This window comes from Sebastes umbrosus, chromosome 10, assembly GCF_015220745.1.
Source record: "Sebastes umbrosus isolate fSebUmb1 chromosome 10, fSebUmb1.pri, whole genome shotgun sequence".
Classification (NCBI taxonomy): domain Eukaryota; kingdom Metazoa; phylum Chordata; class Actinopteri; order Perciformes; family Sebastidae; genus Sebastes; species Sebastes umbrosus.
The window spans coordinates 22,102,510-22,126,959 of NC_051278.1; the positions used below are offsets into that span (position 1 = coordinate 22,102,510).

At 40.3% G+C, this 24,450-nt stretch overlaps 1 protein-coding gene across 1 annotated transcript; it reads right to left on the bottom strand.

Moving 5' to 3' along the window:
* Positions 1-14: 14 nt before the first annotated feature.
* On the bottom strand, positions 15-22,573 carry LOC119495954 ((E2-independent) E3 ubiquitin-conjugating enzyme FATS-like). Its single transcript, XM_037782898.1, has 8 exons — positions 22,373-22,573; positions 16,597-16,682; positions 13,424-14,540; positions 10,338-10,498; positions 7,503-7,686; positions 3,904-3,967; positions 3,257-3,356; positions 15-379 (listed from the first exon to the last, which is right to left on the bottom strand). The coding sequence occupies exons 2-8, from the start codon at positions 16,654-16,656 to the stop codon at positions 350-352; spliced, it is 1,716 nt and encodes a 571-aa protein (XP_037638826.1). The 5' UTR covers positions 16,657-16,682; positions 22,373-22,573; the 3' UTR covers positions 15-349.
* Between the last annotated feature and the right edge of the window lie 1,877 nt (positions 22,574-24,450).

The window sequence follows — 24,450 nt, forward strand, 5'->3', positions numbered from 1 at the left end:
TATTCTAGTAGAAACCCAAAATACAAGTATGCACCTGAGAATAAGCATAATAGGTCCTCTTTAAATCATATGTACAAACACTGGTGTCAAAACTACTCTAAACATATGTTCCTGTCACTCCGATAACAGCAAAATCTTTACAATGTCAGCAAAAATACAATTTTTCTTTCTGTTGTTGCATTACTTTGAAATGTAAAGCAGTCAGGATGCAATGAGCAAACATTATATTTAACAGAAATTGAATAAAATGAATACATATGCACAGGCATAATATACTGTACATGGAGAAAATTGAAGAGCCACAATGGCCAATGAATTCACCCCATTTGTCCTTTGGTGTCTCTCATTTTTATCTTTGCAGGATCTGGTCCAGAAGTCTCTGCAAAACAAAAGAACAACAACAATTGACACTGATAACTCCCCACCCACCCCGTCACCCCCCCCCCCCCCCCCCCCCCCAAAAAAATTAAAACAGATCAAAAACACATACACTCAGTCCTCCCTTCCCTCAATCTCTTAAGAGCAGATCTGCATCATACAGGAGCGGCTCCCGCTGCTAAATTGGCTTTCACTTCCATCTGCCTCACCCGTGAGGTGGCCGAGCCCAGGAAGGGGGAATAATTCTAACTTGCTATCTGACCAAACACACTGCTATGCAATCACCCTCCTCTCACAGGACTACCCAACAGCTGGAATCTCATTTCAGCCTGCATTCAAAACTACCCAGCCCTCTACCTCTCACTATCAGACCCCTCTGTGACTCCTCTCTGGGCTCAACCTCTCTCTCTGTGTGTGTTGCAGACTTCCTGACAAAAATGAGGCCTTTAAAGCACACACGACTCAGTGTTTATCGTGGAGGAAAACGCTCCTTTTTACTTCCAATCTCACTGCGGTTGAGCCCGGCTAATAGCTTCGTTTGAGAGGTGGCGAGGTCACACTGGCATCGTAACGGTCGCGCCTGCTCCATTTCCACAAGAAATAAAGTGTTCTCTTATTTGACGTCACACTAGGCTCTATAATTGCTGGCTGGGTCAGTAAACCACACAGCGCCGATTTACTGTAGAGCCACTGTTTAAAGTGAAAACTGTTGGTGGCCTGAGGAGAAACAGTTCCCAGTAAATGTTGGAAAACCAGAGAGACGGCATTCATTTTGAGATCATCTTGAATAACACACATACATTCTCTTTCTCACACACACACTATCTGAAGCCGCCATGATTGTGTGATTATCTGTAAGAGATTGGAGACATCTCTTCACACTTTTCACATCTCACCTGACTGACAGCAGATTCATTGTGTGGTTAGGTTATAATGGGAGACTGAGTGAAGGCTCACCCGCGAGTGAAGCTGAATGGATCTGTCTGACAAGGCATGTCCTGAATATATCATTCATTTGCCACATGCTCCTCATTGTTGGATGATGTGGACACTGCCTGTTAAAGCAGATTCTACTGTATGCATTATATCAGCAGGGCCTCTAGAATAAGTAATATAAGTTATTACTGCTTGAGCTTTGGTTTCTACTGTGCTGAAAGCCAAAACCACACCGTGGTATAAAGCTGTGAAATGGGCTTAGTTGTGATGCAGTAAGGGTTTAGTTTTAGACTCTTTAGTGTTTCCTGATCTAATTTGGAAGAAAAAGCCAGTCACTGAAATGCTACAGATTTCACATAAAATATACTGTAAGGAAAATGAATAGACCTAAATGCTGAATGCACATTTATGTGGGTGATAATCCAGTGTGATAAATAGCAGAGGATCTGGCTTTAGCAGTCAAACAGTGACCTCTGCTGGATGAAACCATGCTTATATACAGAGACACTTCATTTATACATCATGAGTATGTGTCATGTAGATTTAATTTAGTTACAATAACTCAAAAAATGAAGAAACACTTCAATAACACCAAAATAAATCGAAATACTATATTTTTGTTGTATTTAGGTGTATTAATGTTGATATTTCTTTTTTGGTCTAGTTTGAACTAGGGCTGTCAATCGATTCAAATAGTTAATCGCGATTAATCACAAATCAATCACACATTTTTTAACTGTTCAAAATGTACCTTAAAGGGAGATTTGTCAAATATTTAATACTCTTATCAACATGGGAGTGGGCAAATATGCTTGTTTAATGCAAACGTATGTATATAATTATTATTAGAAATCAATTAACAACACAAAACATGACATATATTGTCTAGAAACCCTCACAGGTACTGCATTTAGCATAAAAAATATGCTCAAATCATAACATGGCAAACTGCAGCCCAACAGGCAACAACAGCTGTCAGTGTGTCAGTTTGCTGACTTGCCCCAAACTGCATGTGATTATCATAAAGTAGGCATGTCTGTAAAAGGGAGACTCGTGAGTACCCATAGAACTCATTTTCATTCACATATCTTGAGGTCAGAGGTCAAGTGACCCCTTTGAAAATGTCCATGCCAGTTTTTCCTCGCCAAAATTTAGCATAAGTTTGGAGTGTATCTTCACTCTCGCTTTAAAACTGAGCCCACTACAACCTAAAAATTGCAAGTTGCGTTAATGCGTTAAAGAAACTTGTGATGTTTAAACAAACTTAACTTTGACAGCCCTAGTTTGAACTGATGCCATTTTGTATTTTCATATTAGATTGTTTAATTTTATATTACACATTCTGTGTTTCATTTAAAATCTTAAGTGCTCTCCCTTAAATGTGTTATCCCTTGGATTGGTATGAGTCCCAGATTTATAAATATCCAATCAATAGCTATGTTAAAAAAAAATTGTGGCCATAAAATATACTGTGTAGACACCTGCTTTGAACATTTCTTATCCCCACCCACAATTATAGGATGTCAGCCAAGTTTAGTGTAAAGCGAACTGTCTGAGATAACATTGCTTTTCAACACTCAAAAGAAAATTAAATTAAAAAATAAAATGTTGCACCTAACCGCTGCCCACCTCTTGGGTGACAAATGAGTGTGACTAGACTACAGTGACTAACATCTACACCTCCGAATAAAACCTCCTCATCAACACCATTTCTTGAAAAGAGCATTCCAATTTTAAAATGAGACTCTGGTGCAGTGTTGAACAGCAGGCCTTCAGAAAACAACCAAAGCAATGTTAGAATTTGAATTCAATGTTTGGGATTTTAAGCTTCGTTCGGTGCAAGACTGTTTGTGTTTTCTTTTCTATTGAATTCGTAGAATTTGACACGTTTGATCAGTATTTTGAATTGATTTTTGTACCAAAAACTAAATCCCAACTCTACCTTTTTGAAGACGTCTGCTCGCAATCTGTTGGTTTGTGATACGGCCCTCTTTTTCTCCTCCTCTTTTTTCTTTGTCACCTCCGGCAGCTTGTTGTAAATCCTACAGACACAAAAAAGGCAAATTCATACAGGGCAGGGGAATACGGTATCAGAAGTCGGAGGGTGGCTGAGCTATGCCAGCGGATTGGCATACAGAGACAAGCTATTATCTAGTGAGACCACAGCCGGCAAAAGCCTGGATCCACTGATAAACAGGTCTCGCGCAGACTCCTTTTTCACTCCCACAACTCCTGCCAATGTGTTAAGAGATCCTCCAAGTCAGATAGTGTCGCTTTTGGAAAAAAAAATTACAATGGGCAGCCATCAGCTGATCAGGTGTGCCTTTCTAGATAAGGCAAGGGAGAAAAAAAAAGGAAAGAGATAAGGTATACAGAGGGTAGCTCATATCTCCTGTCAAGACATTTGGGCATCAAACATCTATTGTATCCATACATGTGGGTGTGTGAATGTGCACAAACCTGCTTGCATGGCAGATATGACAAACAAGCTTGATGGATTGTGCTGAATAATAATAAAAATAAAAAAAACAAAGAGCGAGGAGAGACTGAGTGACATCGTCTGACGTGGGTTTGGTGTGGAAGACTCACCGTCTGGACCTCAGCTGCATCTCTTTGCCTGATATAGACCTCTCTCTAGGCTTGAAAAGGTTATCTAGGACACACACACACACACACACACACACAAACACACACACACACAAGAATAACAAATAAGAATTAATATGTAAATGAATCTTGACTATGTTAATGAACACTGAGTGCTGTCTGTGATCTCTCTGTTTCAGACACATTTGAGCGTTAACACACCCCCACATGCACACACACACGCACACACACAGAGACAAACCATACATAGCCATATCCAGTCCTATTAAGTCTGACTATTGTGTCTCTCACAGATTGGACTGAAGTGAATTGCCAGAGTGCTGCTGCTGCTCAGGTCAACAGCACCAAGGCTCTTTGTTCTTAATTAGACTCCAGACTTCAGTCACAGACCAGTGTGAGCTATTCAAGGCTCCTAATTCCATGACCTCCCCATGACTTTCCAAAACTAAGTTGGAGCCTTTTAGCTACCTGAATGAAGTATTATGCCTCCCAATACTTTATTAATGTTTTACTAAAGGGTTGAGGTGTCCGGTACGGTTGGATTTGCAAAAGAAAAATAGCTGTAAACAATCTGCTGTGATGGATGTGTGAGGAAAAAAGTGTTCATGCTGGTATAATCAGAAAGCATTTAAGAAATTCTGTTATTACCCAAACCTATGTAGAGAATCAATTCCCTGTCTAGCTTTTAAAATGCCATATTTTCTCAAAGCAGACGAAAGCCTTATCAAAGGCTGAACAAAGCCTTATCAAAGTTTATAAGTCTGACAGCTTCAGTGTGAGAGAGAGACAAAACAAGTCTGTTTTATGAACATCAAATAATATTGCAACAATTTTGAAAAATACTAGAAAAGTTAGACACACAATTATTCTGTTACTATGAAAAGTTCTTTATTGACACTAATAGAATTTACAGGCAATTTTTTGAATACCTTGCTGTATAACATTTTCAATGCTGGTTTAACCCTCTGATGGTACGTGTCCACAGGGTCGTTTTTTATTGGCGTGGGATCGCCTCACTTCCCAACATTGGACACTTGATGGGTTGCCACTAGACACAAGGTACTCGGCACCTGATTGGACAAACGATTACCCTCGTGGGCTGCTGCTCCCAGCTTTCAAACCGGAACCAACATGACGGCTCGTTTGGAAACTTTCTTCTCTTATATCGCGAAAATAGTTCACCGAAATGTGTTTCTGAAAACATTTTATGCAAGAAAGAACCCATGCAGTTGCTGAATATGACTTTATTTTGGATCGACAAGGCTTAGTTTATAAGTTTCTCGGGAGTTTCCGGAGGCGGTGAGTCGCGGTGGACGCCCGTGATTTGCATAAAGTAGCGCAGACCTCAACTTTATGCAAATTTACGCTACCAGACTGCATTGCACGGCAGCTTACAAAGACAATGAATGGAAAGAGAGGAAAGGATGGAGGCTGTGGACATATACTATGAGACTCGCGGGATCGTGGGTGATCCCGACCGACTTTACTGTCTTTCAGAGGCTGTAGCAGGTCCACTTTTAGAGCTATGCTAGCTTGTCGGGGAGAAGGCTAAATTACACTACAAAGTTAGGCAAAATTTGGCGAGGAAACACTGGCATGCCGATTTTGAAAGGGGTCCCTTCACCTCTGACCTCAAGAAATGTGAATGAAAATGGGTTCTATGGGTACCCACGAGTCTTCCCTTTACAGACATGCCCACTTTATGATAATCACATGCAGTTTGGGGCAAAAAACATGCAGTTTTTTGAGTGCAGTATAAATGTGTTATTTTCACCTACTTTCTTTTCTTTTTCTGCATACTGAGGTCCATAAACAGTTTTGGAATTGCATAAATTGGGTATCACTGTAAAGCTGAGACTCTTGCGTATCTAATGAGCACAATTGTATTCATGTGTGATGATGTTAGTCCCCATAGTAGCCTTTTCATTGTAGTGAGACCATTTTTAAAAAAACTTGACCTCATTGTATAAAATGACCTGTGGTGACCTCTAGGATAATCACAGCCTTGTGAATCTTTACAACCACAAACTAGAGACCTAGAGCATTCAGGGGATGAATGGCTTTCCTAGCTAGATTGACAATAAGTGGGTTTTCTGAGCAGTTTCCAGAACAGAAGTGCTTGCCATCCAATTGCCAAAAAATGCAATTCTAGCAGAAATCTCCAAATGTCAAAAGTTTTTGATACCAAATCACAGCATGGCTTTTTCTATGGTGTTTCTCAAAGTCTTGGTGTCATAATGTGGTATTTTGGAGGGATTATTTATCATTTCTATCAATTCTCGAGTGGTAAAAAATGGTTACATTTATCACCAAATCTGTGTAATAAATGTTATCCACCCAAAAAGTGCTGCAACAACTTATGAGACATAAGCGAGCATGGGAATGGCCATCATATAATTATATCATAATGTTCTAAACCCTTATACACTTTCACAATTAATATTAATTAATTAATTAATTAATTCATGTTTATTTTCTTATTCATGACTAGAACAATTTGACACACGGTGCTGAGCTGCATCTTAAATTAATCTTCAGGTTCTCAGCTTTCAGATGATGTACACCTCTTCTGTGTGACATCTACTGTTGACCTACCCCCTAAAAAAACCTTGCCTCCCCCCCCCCTAAAAAAGACAAAAACAGGTCTATTATGGGTCTCAGAGAGTTAAAGGAATTTGCATTGAAATATGTTTTTCATGCCCTTTACATCATGTCTGGGCCCCAATTCTTTATTTATATGTGCCTCTGTGCTCTGTTTGATTTAATCTTTATCTGTATTTGTGAATTTATATGCATGGTGTTTTCTTTTCCCTGTATGACAAATGCTTTGTCGTATTTTGACCTTGTTTAATTCCTGGCTGCGAACCAGTTTCATGTGGGATAAAAAAAAAAAAAAAGTTGGAACAAATAGAAAAGAAAATGTCACATTTATATTCTAGACACTTTTGGTCTCAACTTGTGTGTATTCCCTGCATACAGAGTTTTAGGGGGAAAAAAAAGATCTGCAATACTAGATAATGGCCAGCAGAGAGCAAAGTTGGATAATTGCCACTACACTATGAGGAGAATAATATGTAAAATCCCAGCTGAGGTTGTTGAGGTTAGCATGAATTATCTGAGAAACAGTCAATAGTTCCTCGAAAAATCAATATAATTCAATATGACATGACAACAAGTTTCTTATTTCCCAGTGTATGTGTGGGACTACAATGTATTCTATTCACCAGAGAACTGTATACCCACTGAAGGAGCCTTCATCCCAACAGTCCAAGGATTTGATGAATGGGTTAGTCCCTGCAGAAGTGATGTAATGACAGATTGGAAACATGGTAAAAGATCGATGTAGAAGATGAGATTGAATCCTGGGAGACTACAGTATCTCAAGTAAGTGCTAGACTGTGAATTGCTTGCACACTTCCACTTCTACAACTCCCAGGATCTTCTATAGTATGATCCACAGCTGGCGGTATGCCGCTGTAATCACGGGTGGCATGGCAGCAGAACCGAAACCTTCTGATTGGTTGGGCAGAGATATGAAATTGTACTCGTGCTTTCTCCAGGAGTTATTCAGCTACACTTACCACTAAGTGGATCCGGTGTGGTGCAGTTCCTCTTTTGTTTGCCTCGATCCTCCCCGAGGCCCCGCACCACCAGGTCTGGATTGGATTCCTGCAGCGATCTCCTCCTCCTAGCCCTCTGCTCCAACCTCCTCACCCGACCCTGAGATCGGCTGATGAAGTCTGGCCTGAAGAGCTCCAAAGCCTCCTGGGGTGGAAAGAGGAATACATACAGTAAGCTGCCTGTCGGTGGGAAGAATACAGCACAACTCATAGACACTAATCCTGCTGAAAGACAAAGAAAAAAACATCTTCATTGGATTAGAAATCTATTCTGAATATAACATAATCTATTCCTTAACCTTGGAGAATCCTTCACAGCCCTGTAATAGCTAAGAGGTATAGGCAACGTGGTAATAATATGCTCAGCTTCAGTGGGGATAAAGGTAGGAGAGCTTTACTCAGGGGGGATCTCTCTCACTGGATCTTTACCCCTCACAACGTGGAGATAAAACATGTTACATCAACAGGGTACAAAGAAAAAAGGAAAATCAATTAAAAAAAGGAGAGGAAAAACTGAAAATTGTGTATTTATTAAAGATTTTTTTCATTCCCCCTCTACTTGGCAGAGGCTGTGTCAAACCCTAACTAAAGCAAAAATCCCTCCAAGTGTAAAATTCACCCCTCAAGAGATGCCGCATGCTTCTGTTATGATAATGTTTATTCTAAGAGTAAACACATTAAGATTCTCTTTGTGGGAAACCTTAATTGAAATAGTCTAATACATCATTCCTACAGGTTTAAAGGTTCCATATGGCACGCACACTTCACTTTTCCACGTCTGATCATAAATCATGTCTTGCTGCACTGTGTATAACACTAAACAGCTATTCATGGTATTTTCTTGACTCCATAAATGACCTTTAGGTTGTTAGTCTTGGTTCTGTTCTTTGTGGAACCATTATTTGTTGTATTTGCATTCTCAGCAGCTCCACTCATTCTCTGATAGTTCTTAACTTTGATGGATCAAAAGCAGTGGAACACATTGAAATTTGCCACTGTGGGCTTTCATTCAGTTTTAGCTTGAAACTGCAGAAATAATCTCCTTGTTACAGCTAACAGTCTCCCAAATGTTCTCAATAGGATTGATGATCTAAACCAGCAGTTCCCAACCTTTTTACTCAAGGGACCCCTTTTCTCTCATTGTGTAAACTGACGACCCCTGACTAAGTGACATACTTTAAAGATATTTAATATTCTGAACAACTGGTAATATGTACAATTAACTCAAATAGTGAATTAAATAACTGCAGGAAGTTTGTGTAAAACAAGCAATTTTGACGAATTTTGAGCAGATTATTTCCTGTGAATATTGCATCAGAGATGAATTTTCCTGTTATTTTTAGGAACTTTTAATACAATTCTCTGTCTGTAATATGATTTTTTTTATTTTTAACAATCCCGCCTATTTAATAGGCTTCTTTTTTTTTGACAAATTCAGTGTTTTCTTCTCCCTGACGCTTGGCCATTGTTCTTTTAGCTCTTTGGTTGTTTTATCTGCACACTTTTCTAATGCAGGACGAGTCTGTTTAGCAGAGAGGGAAAGCTCTGTGAATATAGCTTGTGTTCAGGTCTCCACTGTGCCCTTATCTTGTTTATATCTTAAATAATAATCCAAACTTTAATATATAACAATTTCATTTAGTTTTCTTCACATAAATTAATGAAATGCTGAGATATAGGTTAACTGTATATTTGTAAAAAAAAAAGTTGTCTTACATCCGTTAAAATCAAGAAGGCCTCGCGACCCCCCGTTAAGCTTTGGCGACCCATAGTTGGGGTCGGGACCCCCAGGTTGGGAACCAGTGATCTAAACTAGTTGTGTATTGTGTTACTGTATTGTAGCCTTATGTACATCCATATATTATAAAACAGTTAAAAAATTGTCAGAGTTTGACAAAAAGATTCTTAGCACAAGATCCACTTGAAGGTGAACTCCACAAATTCTACACATCAAAGTCTGTTTACAGGTCATGGTGAGTACTACTGCATATGAAAAAAAAAAAAAAAAGTATAAAGCTTTTTGTGGCTCCAGGAGAAGCTGTTCAAAATCTGATAAATTGCAGGTTGGGGCTGAAGAATACAAAAATCTGGGGGGCATGGAGCTGGAAAGAAGTGAGGTTACCAGACAATATTAACGTTACTGTCAGCGTCTGGAAGCCACAGATGCTAACAATTTATCAAGCTAGCAAGTGGGTAACATGATGCAGGAAATGCAAAGTCATAATGACAGAGGAAAAAGATGAGGCCGTTGGGAATAACAACATTTTCCTCAGACATGTTATAAAATGACAAAGAAATACAATATACGACTAAAATTACAACATATTCACTTATTATGTACCGAAAAATGAACTTCCAAGGCCTCCGCCATTTCAGACAACGTCAACAAACACGTCACAACTCGTGAACTCAGAGCTTTCAGAAACTTAACCACAAGAGAGGGGTGTTCATTATGTACTCTTCTCGTGAACACGGTAAACACGACCCCATTCGAAGGCACCGTGTGAGGCATAAAAAAATAGAGTTCAGTGGAGACCTTCCCTAAAGAGAGACAGGTTACGACTTCCCCCACATATACATGTGTATGTATATATTATATATATATACAGTATATAAAGTCGTCTACTCACGGCAACTGAGTCGGTGATTGAATGTTTTTGTCAAACGTCTTTTTCCAAGGTTAATAATGAACTTTCACGCTCAATGTTTACTATGGAGCACCTTTAGCGTGTTCCTATTGTGTAGTATATTTCATTATATACAAGTCATTATTGAATTATGAAATGTGGCTCCTACTTTGAGGCTGAGGTTCTTGGCTGTGCCTTCCAGAGAATCAGCCTTCGGTCGGGAACACTGGGTCTTATCGGATCCTTCTTGAGGCTCCGAGGAACAGTCGTGCTGTTGTCCTTCCTCTGTCTCGTCAATCCTTGCTTGCTTGCTCCAAGTTCTGGAGTCCGCTTGAGAGACACAGAGAGAAGTGAAATGAGTGTAAACTTTAATTTGGCAAGTCACCAAAAACAAAAAGAAAAGAAAGTGGATTGGAATATTAAAATAGATGTGTGTTTGTTGTGTGCTACTGTTTGGTGTTATATAAAAGACATACAGGTGATGTAATCCAGATGACTGTATTCTTCCCCTATAGGACTGAGTTATAGCACAATTTCCACAATGTTCTTGAGTTCCATCTCAGTATTTTATGATCTGGAGAAAGCAGGGAAACTGAACAGACCTTAAACTGACCCTTACACACTCACTACCCCCACAACTCATAGAGAGAAAAAACCCAGAGGGAACTTGAGTGTGGCGTATGAATAATGCAAAAGATGACAGTGCATCCATCCTGCACCCGTAACCCCATTCTTCTAGCTTTTGTGGAATACATACTGTATATCTCCACTGAATTCCCCGCTATAACCATGTGGCATGTACAGTAGGTAGAGCACCATCACATGCTCCAGGAAGCACATGTAATGTTGCAGGTCAGGCTATATAGCTACAGGATATGTCTTGCCCTTCAGGCATCGGAATAAATGACGTGCCCAGAGAAAACAGTTTAAAGAAGAAAACACACAAGGGTGTGGGATGATGCAGAACATAAATGTTGTAATGAGTGGAGAAAGTGCTTTAATAATTAAAACGTGTCGTGTTGCTGTTGTTCTTCTTGAGACTGCCCTGGTAACAGAGGAGGCAGGCAGGTAAAACTGCTTCAGGCAGTGGCATCACATTGTTGTTTTTGTCATTCTACAGTCTACTCACTGTACCTAAGGTACAGCAGATATACCTTAATATTAAATAGTTTGACATTCTGGAAAATGCTACTATTTGCTTTTTTGGGGAGAGTTAGATGCAAAGATTGACTACTCCAGCCTTTAGCTTAGCTTAGGATAAAGAATGTAAACAGGGGAAAACAGCTAGCCGGACTATTTCTTAGTCAGGTGCAGTGACTTCCTTTATCTTGTCGTCACTGTGGGATTTCCAGGCAACCAGCAGAGACTCAAGGAAGTCACCTAGTCCACAACTTGACCGTCCATAAAACCACAATTTGTCATTTTTGCATTTTGGTTTACGCACAGATTAAACAAATGAGATATAACAGGTTAATTAGTGAGTTTTACAGCGGGTTCATATAGGCCATGAAGCGCTGCGCTATGTGAACTGTTGCACAAGCCGAAACCTGGCTGTTCACACCGGAAGCACATTTCTCTGCGCCGGTCAACAAGCGATTCTGCTCCTCTGCTGTTTCTCTCTCTCTCTCTCTCTCTCTGCCTGTGTGTGGCTCTGTGTGTGTGTGTGTAGTATGTCTGCTCCTCTCTCTCGCTCTCTGTTTAGACACAACTGACAAATACGTTGAATAAGTAGATAATTTAAAACCCCCAATCACAAAAAAAACAGTGACACTAGGCTATTTCTAATAAATATAGTGGATGGATTTAGAAATTTGACTGAGGGGGAGGGACTGGGAGGGAATAGGAGGAATCAAGACTCTGGGAGAACACCAGGGAGAAAGGGGAGGGAAGTAAGAAGCATTAGTTGGATGCGTATTTTATCAGAATGAGATCATTTATATCATATATATACAGTGTATATCTTATATATATCATATATAATTTATATTGTTTATAGTAGATTATCAGTGTATTGTTTTGCCAAATCCGCTGGCAGCACGCAGAGAAAATAGACCTGATGCCGATACTATGTGTATGTGAACAGCCCAGTTGATTTACACGGGCGCCGAAAGGACGCGGGCAGCACTTCTCCAAAAATCACGGTGCTTTCGCTGTGTCTTCGCCGCCTATGTGAACCCGGGGTTAGAGGTGCTGGTAGCTGTTGCCCCTGGACAGAGCCAGACTAGCTGTTCCCCCTGTTTCCAGTCTTTATGCTAAGCTAAGCTAAGGTAACAACTGCTGGCTGTAGCTTCATACTTATCATAAAGACATGAGAGTGATGTCGACCATCTCATCTAACTTTCGGCAAGAAAGCAAATAAGTATATTTCCCAAAATGTTGAACTATTCCTTTATCCATCCATCCATCCATCCATCTTCAACCGCTTATCCGGGATCGGGTCGCGGGGGCAACAGCTCCAGCAGGGGACCCCAAACTTCCCTTTCCCGGGCCACATTAACCAGCTCTGACTGGGGGATCCCGAGGCGTTCCCAGGCCAGAGTAGAGATATAACTATTCCTTTAAAATGGCATAATTATTTAATTAATTAATAGATTGATCAAACATGCAGTGTGACATCCAGTGCTGTTGCTTTGGGACTAGTATGTTGTGTTAAGTCCCATTTATAATCAGTCTGCCACCAATAACTAAACAGCAAACTCCTCAGTGGCATAAACTAAATCAGCTCTCATATCACCTTGATCTTATCCTAACTTATATAACAGGAGACCTGGAGAAAGACTATAAAATCATGCAAATTAAGTCTATTCAACCCACTGTTGACATATACTGTATACAGTCACAGTTCATAACTTTAAGATTTTATACGGAAGTGTTGGAAGTTAGAGGAGGATAAATTAAAGTATTAGGTCTTTATTTAAAGACCAAACACTGAGCGTGACTCTGAGTGTGTGTGTACCAGTTGGGATTTATGTTAAACAATGTGAATGCACAGTAGGAGAAGTGTGGTGGCTGGGTGTGGTTCTATTAATAATGCATAAGGTATAAATCAAAAGACGAGAGACAGAGTGGAAAAAAACCCTCTTAGAAACTCCACTCTTATACCACCTTGGCACCGCACTCAGCTTGCTCTTACGCCTCGGAAATGTGATCTTATCTAAAATAGCTTAAGAATATACGGGCCACTGAGAGGAATATAGATCGATTGCATAGGTACTTTAGATTTTCACTTCTGAAACGAAGGGATGAAATTCATACCTGGGCCAACATTGGAAGTGTGCTGCCTGTGCCTGAAATTGCTACGGATAGGGAAGGCTGCCTCATCTGCATTCCCCTTCTGCCTGCCAGCCTTTGTGTTTGAGGGGCTTGGCCCTCTGAATGACAATAATCCCAAAGTAGTGCTGTGGCGCTGCGTGTCTGAATCCTCAGCCTTGCTGTTAACACCATGAGCGGGTGCTGTTTGCTCGATCTTGTAACCCCTGTGCTGTGATAGAGGGCTTCTGCAGTGACCCGCTCCACTCTTTCGGCCGTTGCGTTTGTTTCGGCCCAACATGGCCGCTCTGGCTCTCCCGTAACCCTCATTTATTTGTGCTGGTTTGTTATCTGTAGAGGATCTGCGGCAGGATGAGACACCGAGGCGAACAGACAAGGTGGACCTGTGCAAAGTGGGTTGACCCGTTCTTCTTCCCTCGAGTTCCACAAGGGAAATGAAAAGTGACTTGTCCAAAAACACGACAGAGCTAGTGGACCTCAGTGGCACCTCGAGATGGATACAAGACCGGTAGGAAGGCTGCAAGGACAGATTCGTTAATGAGCCACCTATCTCGTCCTGCTTCCTGTCGCCCTCTGTGCAGCTGCTTTGTACAAGTTGTGCTTTCCTCTTTCCGTGATCGCTCACTGCCAATCCATCAGCTGGCGAGTAGGCCTGTCCGAACTCATTTGGCATCACGACGGTAGGATTTTGTCTGCACACATCTGGTTGACAGTTTGAGACTCTCGTTGTGTTCGTGGGTATGAATGACGCTCTTCCTCGAAAAGTTTTTAGTAGTTTTTGTGGAGTTGGTATGATCACGGGCTGTGCTGGAGTGGATGGATACGCAGGGTCCTGTGGGGTTGAAAGTGATGGCAAAGTCCTCTGAACTGCGATGGTGATGGAAGTAAATGCTGACTTTGGACTCCTTCCGACCACATCTGGGACGCTTGCAGCCCTGAACAGGTTGGAAACTCCACTGTAAGATCCACTATCTGCAGTCTGAGAGGAGGCAGAGTGTGTTATTGCCCTAAGAGACACACTCTCCTTCTTCTCTTTCCCCCGCCACACACCCCATGACAGGACATTCCTGTGCAGTGAAGCAGCGACATCCTTACTTGAGGCCTATGAAAGGACAGAGAAAAGAAAAAAAAACTTTATATCAGAGTTGTGCGAAATTGACTCCTCTGCAAAATGAAAGATTCTGTAACTCAAAGGAAACCAAGAAAGACTGCAAATACAATGATATTAGCCGCTGTGATGTGTTCGGAGGGACTTATTATCTGCTCTCCTGCTCGACTTGTGTCTTTATCTGTTGCCATGACAATGTGTAACTTGATGGGCAGCACTTGGGGACAAATTATCCGTGACATTTAAAATGAACAATCCAGATGTGTCTTCTGTAAAAAACAATTAGTCTCTCCGATTTTTCAAATCAGTTCAAAAAAGAAAATTAAATTACCTTTGAATACACCGTAGATACTTGAGTTATACATTCTTTTCTGCTGCTTTTGTACACAGGATACTTAGCTGGTTAATATTTTTCTTCTCTCTCTGTTCGAAGGGCAAACAATTACACATCTTCCTCAAATTGCTCTCACATTCCCAAGACCCAAATACCAGGAGAGGTTTACACAAATATAATTTGGCTTAATGAGTAATTTTGTCTCTTGCTCGAGTGTTATTGTAAAGCGGAGTAATGGAAATCTGAAGACATCACCTAATTAGATCAGAGATCAAACATCATTATACGGCTGTTCTCCTTTCATTGCATTGGCTCCCTGTACATGCTAGATCAGACTTCAAGATCCTACTTTTAACTTACAAAATATTACACAGACTTGCACCATCCTACTTATCACCTCTAGTCACTCCTCACATACCTGCTAGGGTTTTATAATGCTGGGTTCCTAACTATTGCAAAAATAAATAAAGCATCAGTAGGTGTTAGGGCGTTCTCTTAACAAGCCCCCCTTCCTTGGAATCATCTTCCTACCCAAATTCGAGAGGCTACCTCAATCTACTCATTCAAAAGTAAACTCAAAACACAGCTTTTCGCATCAGCCTTCAACCTCACTCAGCCTGCCCTAAAATACTACACTACCAGCCCAGTCGCACAGCAGTTTGTGAAATAGTCACGAAATTGAATGTATTGATTCGTGTAGACACAAATTTAACATTTTTTTCATGATGGTCAGCACGAAATAAAATCGTATGTAACCCACACAGTTGTGAACCTGGAAGTATAAAGAATGGGGAACGCCACATAGGGACGAGGTTAGGGTGGATGGATGGGCCAAAAAACACGGGACTTTCGCCCAGGAGGCCGGTGGTTGTGTCCCGTGTGAAACCAAAAGTCAAAGTTGATTAACGTCTGTACTTAAGTTACAGCACTTCCAGTTATTATAACCGTGATCTTATCCTAAACCTAACTAAGTCGTTTGTTGCCTAAGCCTTACCAAGTCAATCTATTCCTAAACATAACTAAGTATTTTTATTTTGAAGAGACTGGAGCGGAAATTGACACGTGCGTCACATTCGAAGGAAAAAGCACGAAAAAGACGTTGTTGAAAGTCGTGCTGAGCATCACGAAAAAAAGGGAAATTTGTGTCTATGTAAACAAACCGAATAGATTTCGTGGCTATTTTACGAATTACCTTGACACTGTGTTGAAACTACGGTTATCCAACTTACCGTTCTGTATGTTTTTGTATATTTTGCTAATGCTGGTACTGTTTTTATTGTATGCATTGTGTGTGTCTAATTTTAATTAATAATGCTGTCTATGTAGTTAATCTCATGTTTTGCTGATGTTGCTCATTGCTGTTTTTATTATATGTACAGCCCTTTGAGGCATGCTCTGTGATATTGGGCTATAATAAACTTCGACTTGACTTAATTACAGAAAAAAACCCATTTTGTTACATATTCAGACATGGAGTTTTTACAGAATATGTATTTTTAGTTGACAGTGATGACAGTGATATTGCTCTGAGTCAGATATCCATAATAATCATTTTAGAGTACATCTTCCTTCAGGCACACGTCTCCTTCAAGTACACAGTGACTGATCACTGAGTGCAGCAGTGTATCCACCCAGTATTTTGCAGGCACAGTGTTTAGTAACTTCCCAGGTCATAAATCCTTGGGTAAACAGATAAGTACACCCAGAGATGTTTACCTCATTGATGTTAGGTGTCGATAGGCTTGGGAAAGTCCGACTGCGTAAACCCACTGACATCGACCAGCTGTCTTCTATTTTCTCATCTGTCAGTTCACAACAGAAAAAGAAACATATTGTACATCACTACAGCTTCTGATCGGCTGCACACAACCATACATGACATAAAAATGGAAGTCCACTTCAAAAGAAACACAAACATCACACTAAACCATCACAAAAGTACAGCTACGTGACAAGTAGCTACACTTTTGTGATGAGTAGGAAAGTCTGATACTGACAAGTTGTCACTGAATATAGTGTTTCTGCTAATATTTCAATATTGCATTATTCACTTCACTTTATCTTTCCATCATTTATTCCATGCTTAGAGCCTGTTCATTCCCACCCATTAGCACTGAAAAGAAAATCTCTCTCTCTCTCTCTGGCTTTCTGCTGCTCAGCTCAGCTGATGGCGACTCTGCTAACATGGTTATCTGCCTTGCTTGCCTGGCACATTTTTGATTATTCCAAACAATAGCTTAAATGTTTAGGCCCATTGTTTCAGGCTTATCGACTCATTTTATTCACCACTCAGTGTAATTCAGTTTTTTTAATCATGATACACCAAATGCACTGCTCTCAAGTCAGCTGGTATAAAGCCCGATGTAGCTATTACAGTTAATAAAACTGAGATTATAACAAATGGAGGCCTAATTTGCTCTTTAAACAAACTTGTCAAGCGTGCCGAGCAGTTACACAATGTCACAGTGAGACTTTTGCAAATTGAAGTCATGTCGTTGGCCTGTTAATATGTTTGCATGAATGGCACGGTTCATATAATACAAGAAAAGTAATTATGTTTACGCCGTGTGTTCCACTTTGAGGTGAGTCACATGGGATGGAAATGCAGGCTCCAACAACAACATGGAAATAGAAGTTTGTTCACAGTTTCACCCCATTTTTTTTCCTTTGATTTATTTTTGCCCAGCCAGCAAGTGTAATTGGAGGAATAGCATTGTTCTAATGTTGCACTCCACAAAAGCGGGTTGGTTCGGTGTTTGTTTGTGTGAGAGAAAAGGACCCTGAAGGACATATGGATTAAAATGGGGAATCAAACAACATACCTAGAATGAACACTGAAACAATGGAGGCGAAGGGTGACGAGAGTCGTTCAACCAGAAATGGATATTTTTAACATCAAACAGCATATACTGTAGTATACACAGCGCAGTGAATGAAAGAAAATGTAAATGAATACTACTGGATATGGGTATGTATTGTGTATGCATATATGAGTAGAATGAAGTAGTATTTGTTTTACATTGTTAGCCATACGGGGACAAGGACAAACCAAGGACTCACTGTGTTGTTTATGTATGTAAATGACAGGAATTATATGCTGCTCCATGGCCTTCACAGAGCGTCACTAGAGCGCAACTCAACTCAACGCATTCAGGAGACGTGTTAGACAGCTTTCTACACCACCATCCTCAAAAACCCCAAGTATCCTTTGAAGAATGGTGCTTATCACCAATGTTGACAATATAAAATGTTTATGATAACATAAAAAAAAGAGTGCACATGAAAACAAAAAAAGTTTGTTGAAGGATAAGTCTCCAAAATCAATAACTTTTTACAAGTATTGTCTGCGTAGCCAAAGCCTGATACAGCTCTTATTCCTCCGTCCAAAAACTATTAAAGCACACAAATGAGCCACACAGTTGCACTGGTTAACTCATTACGATGAACATGGGAACTGTAGTTTATTGAGTTGATCCCATATGCTTCTTTCTGCTGCCAGGAGTGGAAGTAATGAATTACATTCACTGTTGTTACTGTAACAAAGTCGTGTTTTGTGTTTTGTTTTTAAAAATCTGTAATTTTACTTTTAAGTAACCTACTTTTTATCTCACGCATTGTACTTCGCTACATTTCAAGTCACATTCGTTACAGAGAAAAAACAAAAGTTGCAGGTGTTTCTGCGGCCGCAGAAGGGCAGAGCTCCGTGTCCAGAGAGGAGACACTCTGGAAATGATACCTTATAAATCTTTGTGTTTCCTAGACGAGTACACAGGCTGCAGCAAGCAATTACAAAAATGAACAACAATGCAATCAAATATTCAAATTAAGGATCACATATGGGGGTGTGGTTACAATTAACCTTATTGTACCTCGGCATACAAAAGGTCGCATCTATCTTAATTAATGACTAACTTAATGCACCACCCGGCGAGAGTGATCAGTGACGCATCCACGATGTTCGGATCGTGTTTAGATGGTAACCCTCAATTTGTAAAACTCGCAAGATGGTTGAGGTTAGGCATCGACCTCGAATGGTTAATGTAAGGATAGGTCGTCGGGTCTGTCTAACATGCTACCATTCTCACGGCGGTTCCTCCAGCGGTGACTTCTGCATTCACTGAGGAACTTTTACTTTCAGTGAGGCGTGGGAGTCTTTTCTGCCGTTTGACACTGTTCATCTCTGATGTGACGGTAGAGCCTCATTCAGCTCATAACTTTTTTTAATTTGTGGAGCCCAGTGGGACCATGGAGGCTGAATGGACAATTTATACTGGGACAGAGAGTGGACTGGTTTTATTCTGCTTTGAGAATGAACAAGTAGAGAAGTTGAACCTGCGGTGCAGATTGTGGAGGGCTTCACGGTGCTCAAGACTCGCAGGTTTAGGTGAGTAGGCAACACAGTGATTGTTGACAGCCGCCGTGGAGTTTATATTGTATATACTGTACATATTCTACTGTTGACTCTAAAAGAAGTTTCAGGCTATTTAACGTATGTATCTTTATCTCTTTTCTGGTTAAATCTTGTGAGGCTACACTGAGGACAGCAGTTGTATATTTATGGATAATCAGTTGCACAGACTGCAGAGTGCCTGTCCGTCTGTTGGTTTGAACATACGGGGTCTTGTTGCTGATGGTGTTCAAGTTGACATTTAATGCAATCTATTTTGTAGCCTAAAGATGTTCTTTAATTTAACAGCAGTTAAACCTCCCTTTTTAAATGTTACGCAGTAACGTTTTTTAGTACATTTTAACTGACCTACTTTTTATTTTTAATTAAGTACATCAAATTCAGAATCAGAATCGTGTTTATTGCCAGATGTAAGAGGTATACACTAGGAATTTGCTTTGGTTTTGTTGGTGCAAGTAAACAGTAAAATAACAAAGAATAGATAAAACGTTAGAATAAAATAAGAATAAAAAAGTTGAAATTCTACCAATATACAATATACAAAATAAGCTATAAACAAAAATAAACAAGTACTTTTACTTGAGTAAAATGTCTTTAAAGTAACAGTACTTTTACTAAAGGCCTATAGTATTCTAGTACTGTACTCTTTCCACCTCTGCCTGCTGCCATAATTACTTGCCAGCCTACTTGCATGCTGGCTAGCATAGGTAGCTGAAACACCATAAATGCATTATGTACTCTTGTTTGAGTAATGTTTACTAAAATCTACAGTGCCCTGCTGTTTTAAGAAATTACTTAACCTTTTTTACAAGTGAAAATATGCATTTAAAGGTTTTTGTCATTGATAGAAATGAATGAGCTTGGGGCTGAGAGCCGCAGACAGGCTGGGGAAGTATTGAGAGACAAACACATTGCTGATTTTGGTCTTGTTGACATGAAAATGTATAATATAGGCGGCCCTATCCTTTGAAAGTAAACCTTATGCACCAACCAAAGGGTCTGTGAGAGACAGAGAAAAAAAAAGAAACACAGTGTGTGTTTGTGAGGGAGACAGATAGAGTGACAGCTCACAGAGAGCGAACAGGGTTTGCATTTGGCTAAGGTGACCATATGCTCATTGTTGCATGCACGGAAACCAGTGATTGAGTAAACCTTTGTGCTCCTGACAGCGCCAGGAACAGACAGGGAGGCCGTGGGACCTACAGCTGGTTAGGAAGCAGACAGGCTTTGCAGAGCTGTGGGTATATAAGAGATAAACCCATAAGCACAGCCAGTATTGAAATGCGGCTCATTGAGGGAGCACTGGGACAAAATGCGGGTATTCAGATGTGTCAAACGTGCTGGTCTTAGCTGAGGTTATTTTTGTCATGGACAAGTTTTATAATCCTGGCCTTTTACTTTATGTGCGTCATGTCTTTTATTTCTCTGCATGCTGTCGTTCATACCTACAATTTTTTGATAAAAAGAAACCAAACCTACAAAAGTCAGGGTAAATTGCCTCTTGTATGAGGAATAGTTACCTCTATATTTCATTTTTAATTGTGCCCTTGATGCAAATTACTTTCACACATGCGTTATTGGTCAGTGAATCAGGGATTATAAGGATGACGCAAATGCTCTCATTATCTGCAGCAGTGTCATACTTGTTTCTGTATTAGAGCAATTTGTCAGACTGAGTCAAGCGTGCTGTAATGGTCCTGACTGTGGGTCACTGGAATGTGGTCACATGGGCCATAATCTGTTTGAGTTCGCAGTAGGAAAACATACCAGAGGCCTCTAGAGCTATTTGTATTTCATATTAAACATTTATCCCCACCTGAGACAGCAAGAATGCGGTGAAAATTTTCCTCCTAATAAATTATAAAACCTGAATTCACATAGAGTATCTGAGTTTTATTACAATAAATAAGATTTGCAAATGTGAATCTCCCACCTCACCAGGCTGGGGAGAGCGAGACATAGCGAAAAGAGGCTCAGAAACCAATATTTGTACAGGCAGGTGTGCGTCACAAACTTCCTTAGTTCTCACCCTTAGCAGGTATCTTTGAATGAAAACACAATATTTCATCTGCACATTCGGACCTTCGTCTAGGCTGTCTATGTTTACTGGACACCGAGAGCAGAAGGTAGAATCCCACAACTCGGTTTGAATATTTTACTGACACAGCCTTACCCTTTCACACACACACAGAGTCTTGCAGCTCCTTTGGCTGCCAGAGTGGTTAAGGCCAAAAGATTCAAATTAAAACCTGCCAATACAAAGAACAGTCCACATGAATTACTACTAGGGCAGAAGTTAATATCGTGTAATTAACTTAATTTCTATTCTATTCATTAACGTAATTTCTATATCGCATTAAAGCGATTTTTAGGTTGTAGCGGGCTCAAGCTAGAGTGAAGATACTGGTATCATATGAAACTAGAAAACCTAATGAATCCATTGGTACCTAAATAACGCTCCATACTTATGCTAAAATTTGGCAAGAAAAAACTGTCATGGCCATTTTCAAAGGGGTTCCTTGACCTCTGACCTCAAGATATGTGAATGAAAATGGGTTCTATGGGTACCCACGAGTCTCCCCTTTACAGACATGCCCACTTTATGATAATCATGTGCAGTTTGGGGGCAAGTCATAGTCAAGTCAGCACACTGACACACTGACAGCTGTTGTTGCCTGTTGGGCTTGAGTTTGCCATGTTATGATTTGAGCATATTTTTGATGCTAAATGCAGTACCTGTGAGGGTTTCTGGACAATATTTGTCATTATTTTGTGTTGTTAATTGATTTCCAATAATAAATATATACATATAATGGCATAAAGCAAGCATATTTGCCCACTTTTTGTTCACATTAATGTTCTGCACATTAGTAACTATGCAAATGACCTACCACTGCTGATTTAGGTAGATTATATTGGCAGTGCCTGTGAGCATAATATCTAAAATATGTAGTATATTCTTATACATATGCCATAATCATTAAGGAACACTAGTTTGACATAATTACTGTTAAAAACAGACAGAAAAAGAATTCTAAAATTTACCATCCAACTTTTATTGTATACATTGTGGAGCTTTCCTACCTGATAACGCAGAGGCCAAGACATCAGCTGTTGCTCCTCTCTTTGGAACAGATACATCCACTTCTCTCAACAGAGTGTGAACACTCCTGCACTCCAGCCAGTCATCAGGTAGCCGAGAGCACTCTGTGGTCTTTTCTCAAGCCCCACTGGTAACTCCTCTCAGCTGACAGGGGATCAGGGAGCAAAGCACAAACTCATCAACTGAGTCAATACGTCTATACAAATGACCCTGTGAGCCTATGTTAGCCGCCTGAATGTTAAGAGCTGCTCTGCGAATGAAAGAGAAGGGGAACCCTGTGTCCTTGGTTCAACGTTAACGGTGATGGCTCTGGCGGACAACGCTTCAGTCGATATTGATATTTCTCTGTTAATTAATTCAGTACACACACGCTCTGGGTTACAAACGCTCTGGGTTAGCAATGCTGGTTAAAAAACAACCAATAGGGATCTCTGGGGCTTCCAGCTGTACTCTAGTCCTTGAGTCCATTTGAGTTGAGTCCTCCAGGCAGGCAGCTCAGCGAGGCAGTCTACCCTTCTTCTCTCCTCCATCCTCTCCCCAGAGCCCAGGCTCAGGTAGCAGAACAGGTGACTGGCTCTCAGGTTTCAGGCCTTGCATAACAGGTCCCCACTGCACAAGTTATTAATGGAGTCAGAGGCTCTCAACAGCTCCTGCAGTTGCCTTACAGATGCAGCAAAGAAAAAAAAAAAATACATAGATAAAATAAAACTGAGGCTTTTTCCTCCACTCTTTCCAGTGCTTTACTCACTTTCCACAGATGTTTTCCCGATGCTTCTTTGGAAAGACACATACATCTTCTTGGGAGTAGGTGCATGTGGATAAAAGAACAGACAGTGTAAAGGCAAAAACTATAAATAAATGTCTAGATATACGGTGCCGAAAGTGCTGAATATTCAAGTCATTGTTTCTCCCACAGCCAAAGTAGGGTAGCATTAAAGATCACAGTAAAGTACAATAAGTTTACACTGTCTCAATGATGAATTAGCCAGTTACTCAACTAAAACAGTAAAAACACTGAGGTATATTTCACTCCTGTCACCGCTCATGACCGCGGTTATGCCGATATGAACACTGAATGAAGCAAGGTGCTGACCATTCAATGATTTATATCTCCAGCTTTTAATCAGAGGCATGTGCTGTTGGGCTTCTGAATAGTTGTAAATATAGCTATACACAGTAATCATTTTATACTGTATTAATTAGTAGTAATTTTTTTGTACTCTATTTTGAATACCAAGTAGTTTTCTTCTACGGTGCCGTTTATCTTCATAAGCTATATCCCTTTTGACCCCTCTCCAGGGTAGCTGATCATTTTCATACAGTTATGCTGAAGAAACTGAGTAATGCGTAGGGGTGGGAATCACCAGAGGCGCTACGATACAATATAGAGTGCTACAGGAATGAGTCCTAAAACCCGGAAATGAGGTAACATTTTGGCACGTCCTGTTCCCTCGTCTGGAAGTCAATGTGTTTTTTCACTGGGTTTTAGTTAGATGCCTGAAATAAGGTCTGTGGTTAACACAAGCTTAAGAGATTTTAACGTTTTGTTCTATGACATAAAATACATCAATAAATACCCCACTCGTGAGGTATCTGTGTATCTTGTGTGTCTTAAAAATGGCGGTTGCTAACAAAAGACTATTAAACGTCATCGCGGCGACTCGTCCGCCTTTACATCCTTGTTGTGTATACTCGCGTTCATGCGACCGCTGTGTAGTTCGTTTAAAGCCTAACGTTAGCTTTTTACTTCTGGTGATTGCATACACACTTCAGAAATCATAAAAGTGTTGTTCATTTGTGAAGATTATCTTACGGAACAAAATGCGTAAGTATCTTGAACGTCTGTTTGCCACAGAGCTTATTTTCTGCAATAATCCAAAACCCAATGGAAAAATCCCATTGGCCTTGTGTCGAGAGAACCCAGGGCGATGCTAACTTCCTGTTGGGCCTACAAAAATATGTCATCCCCAGAGCACTCTATTATCATGATACTTAAGTCACGACACAATCTTATTGCGAACATTTTGCAATATTTTGAGTATTGCGATAAGATATATTG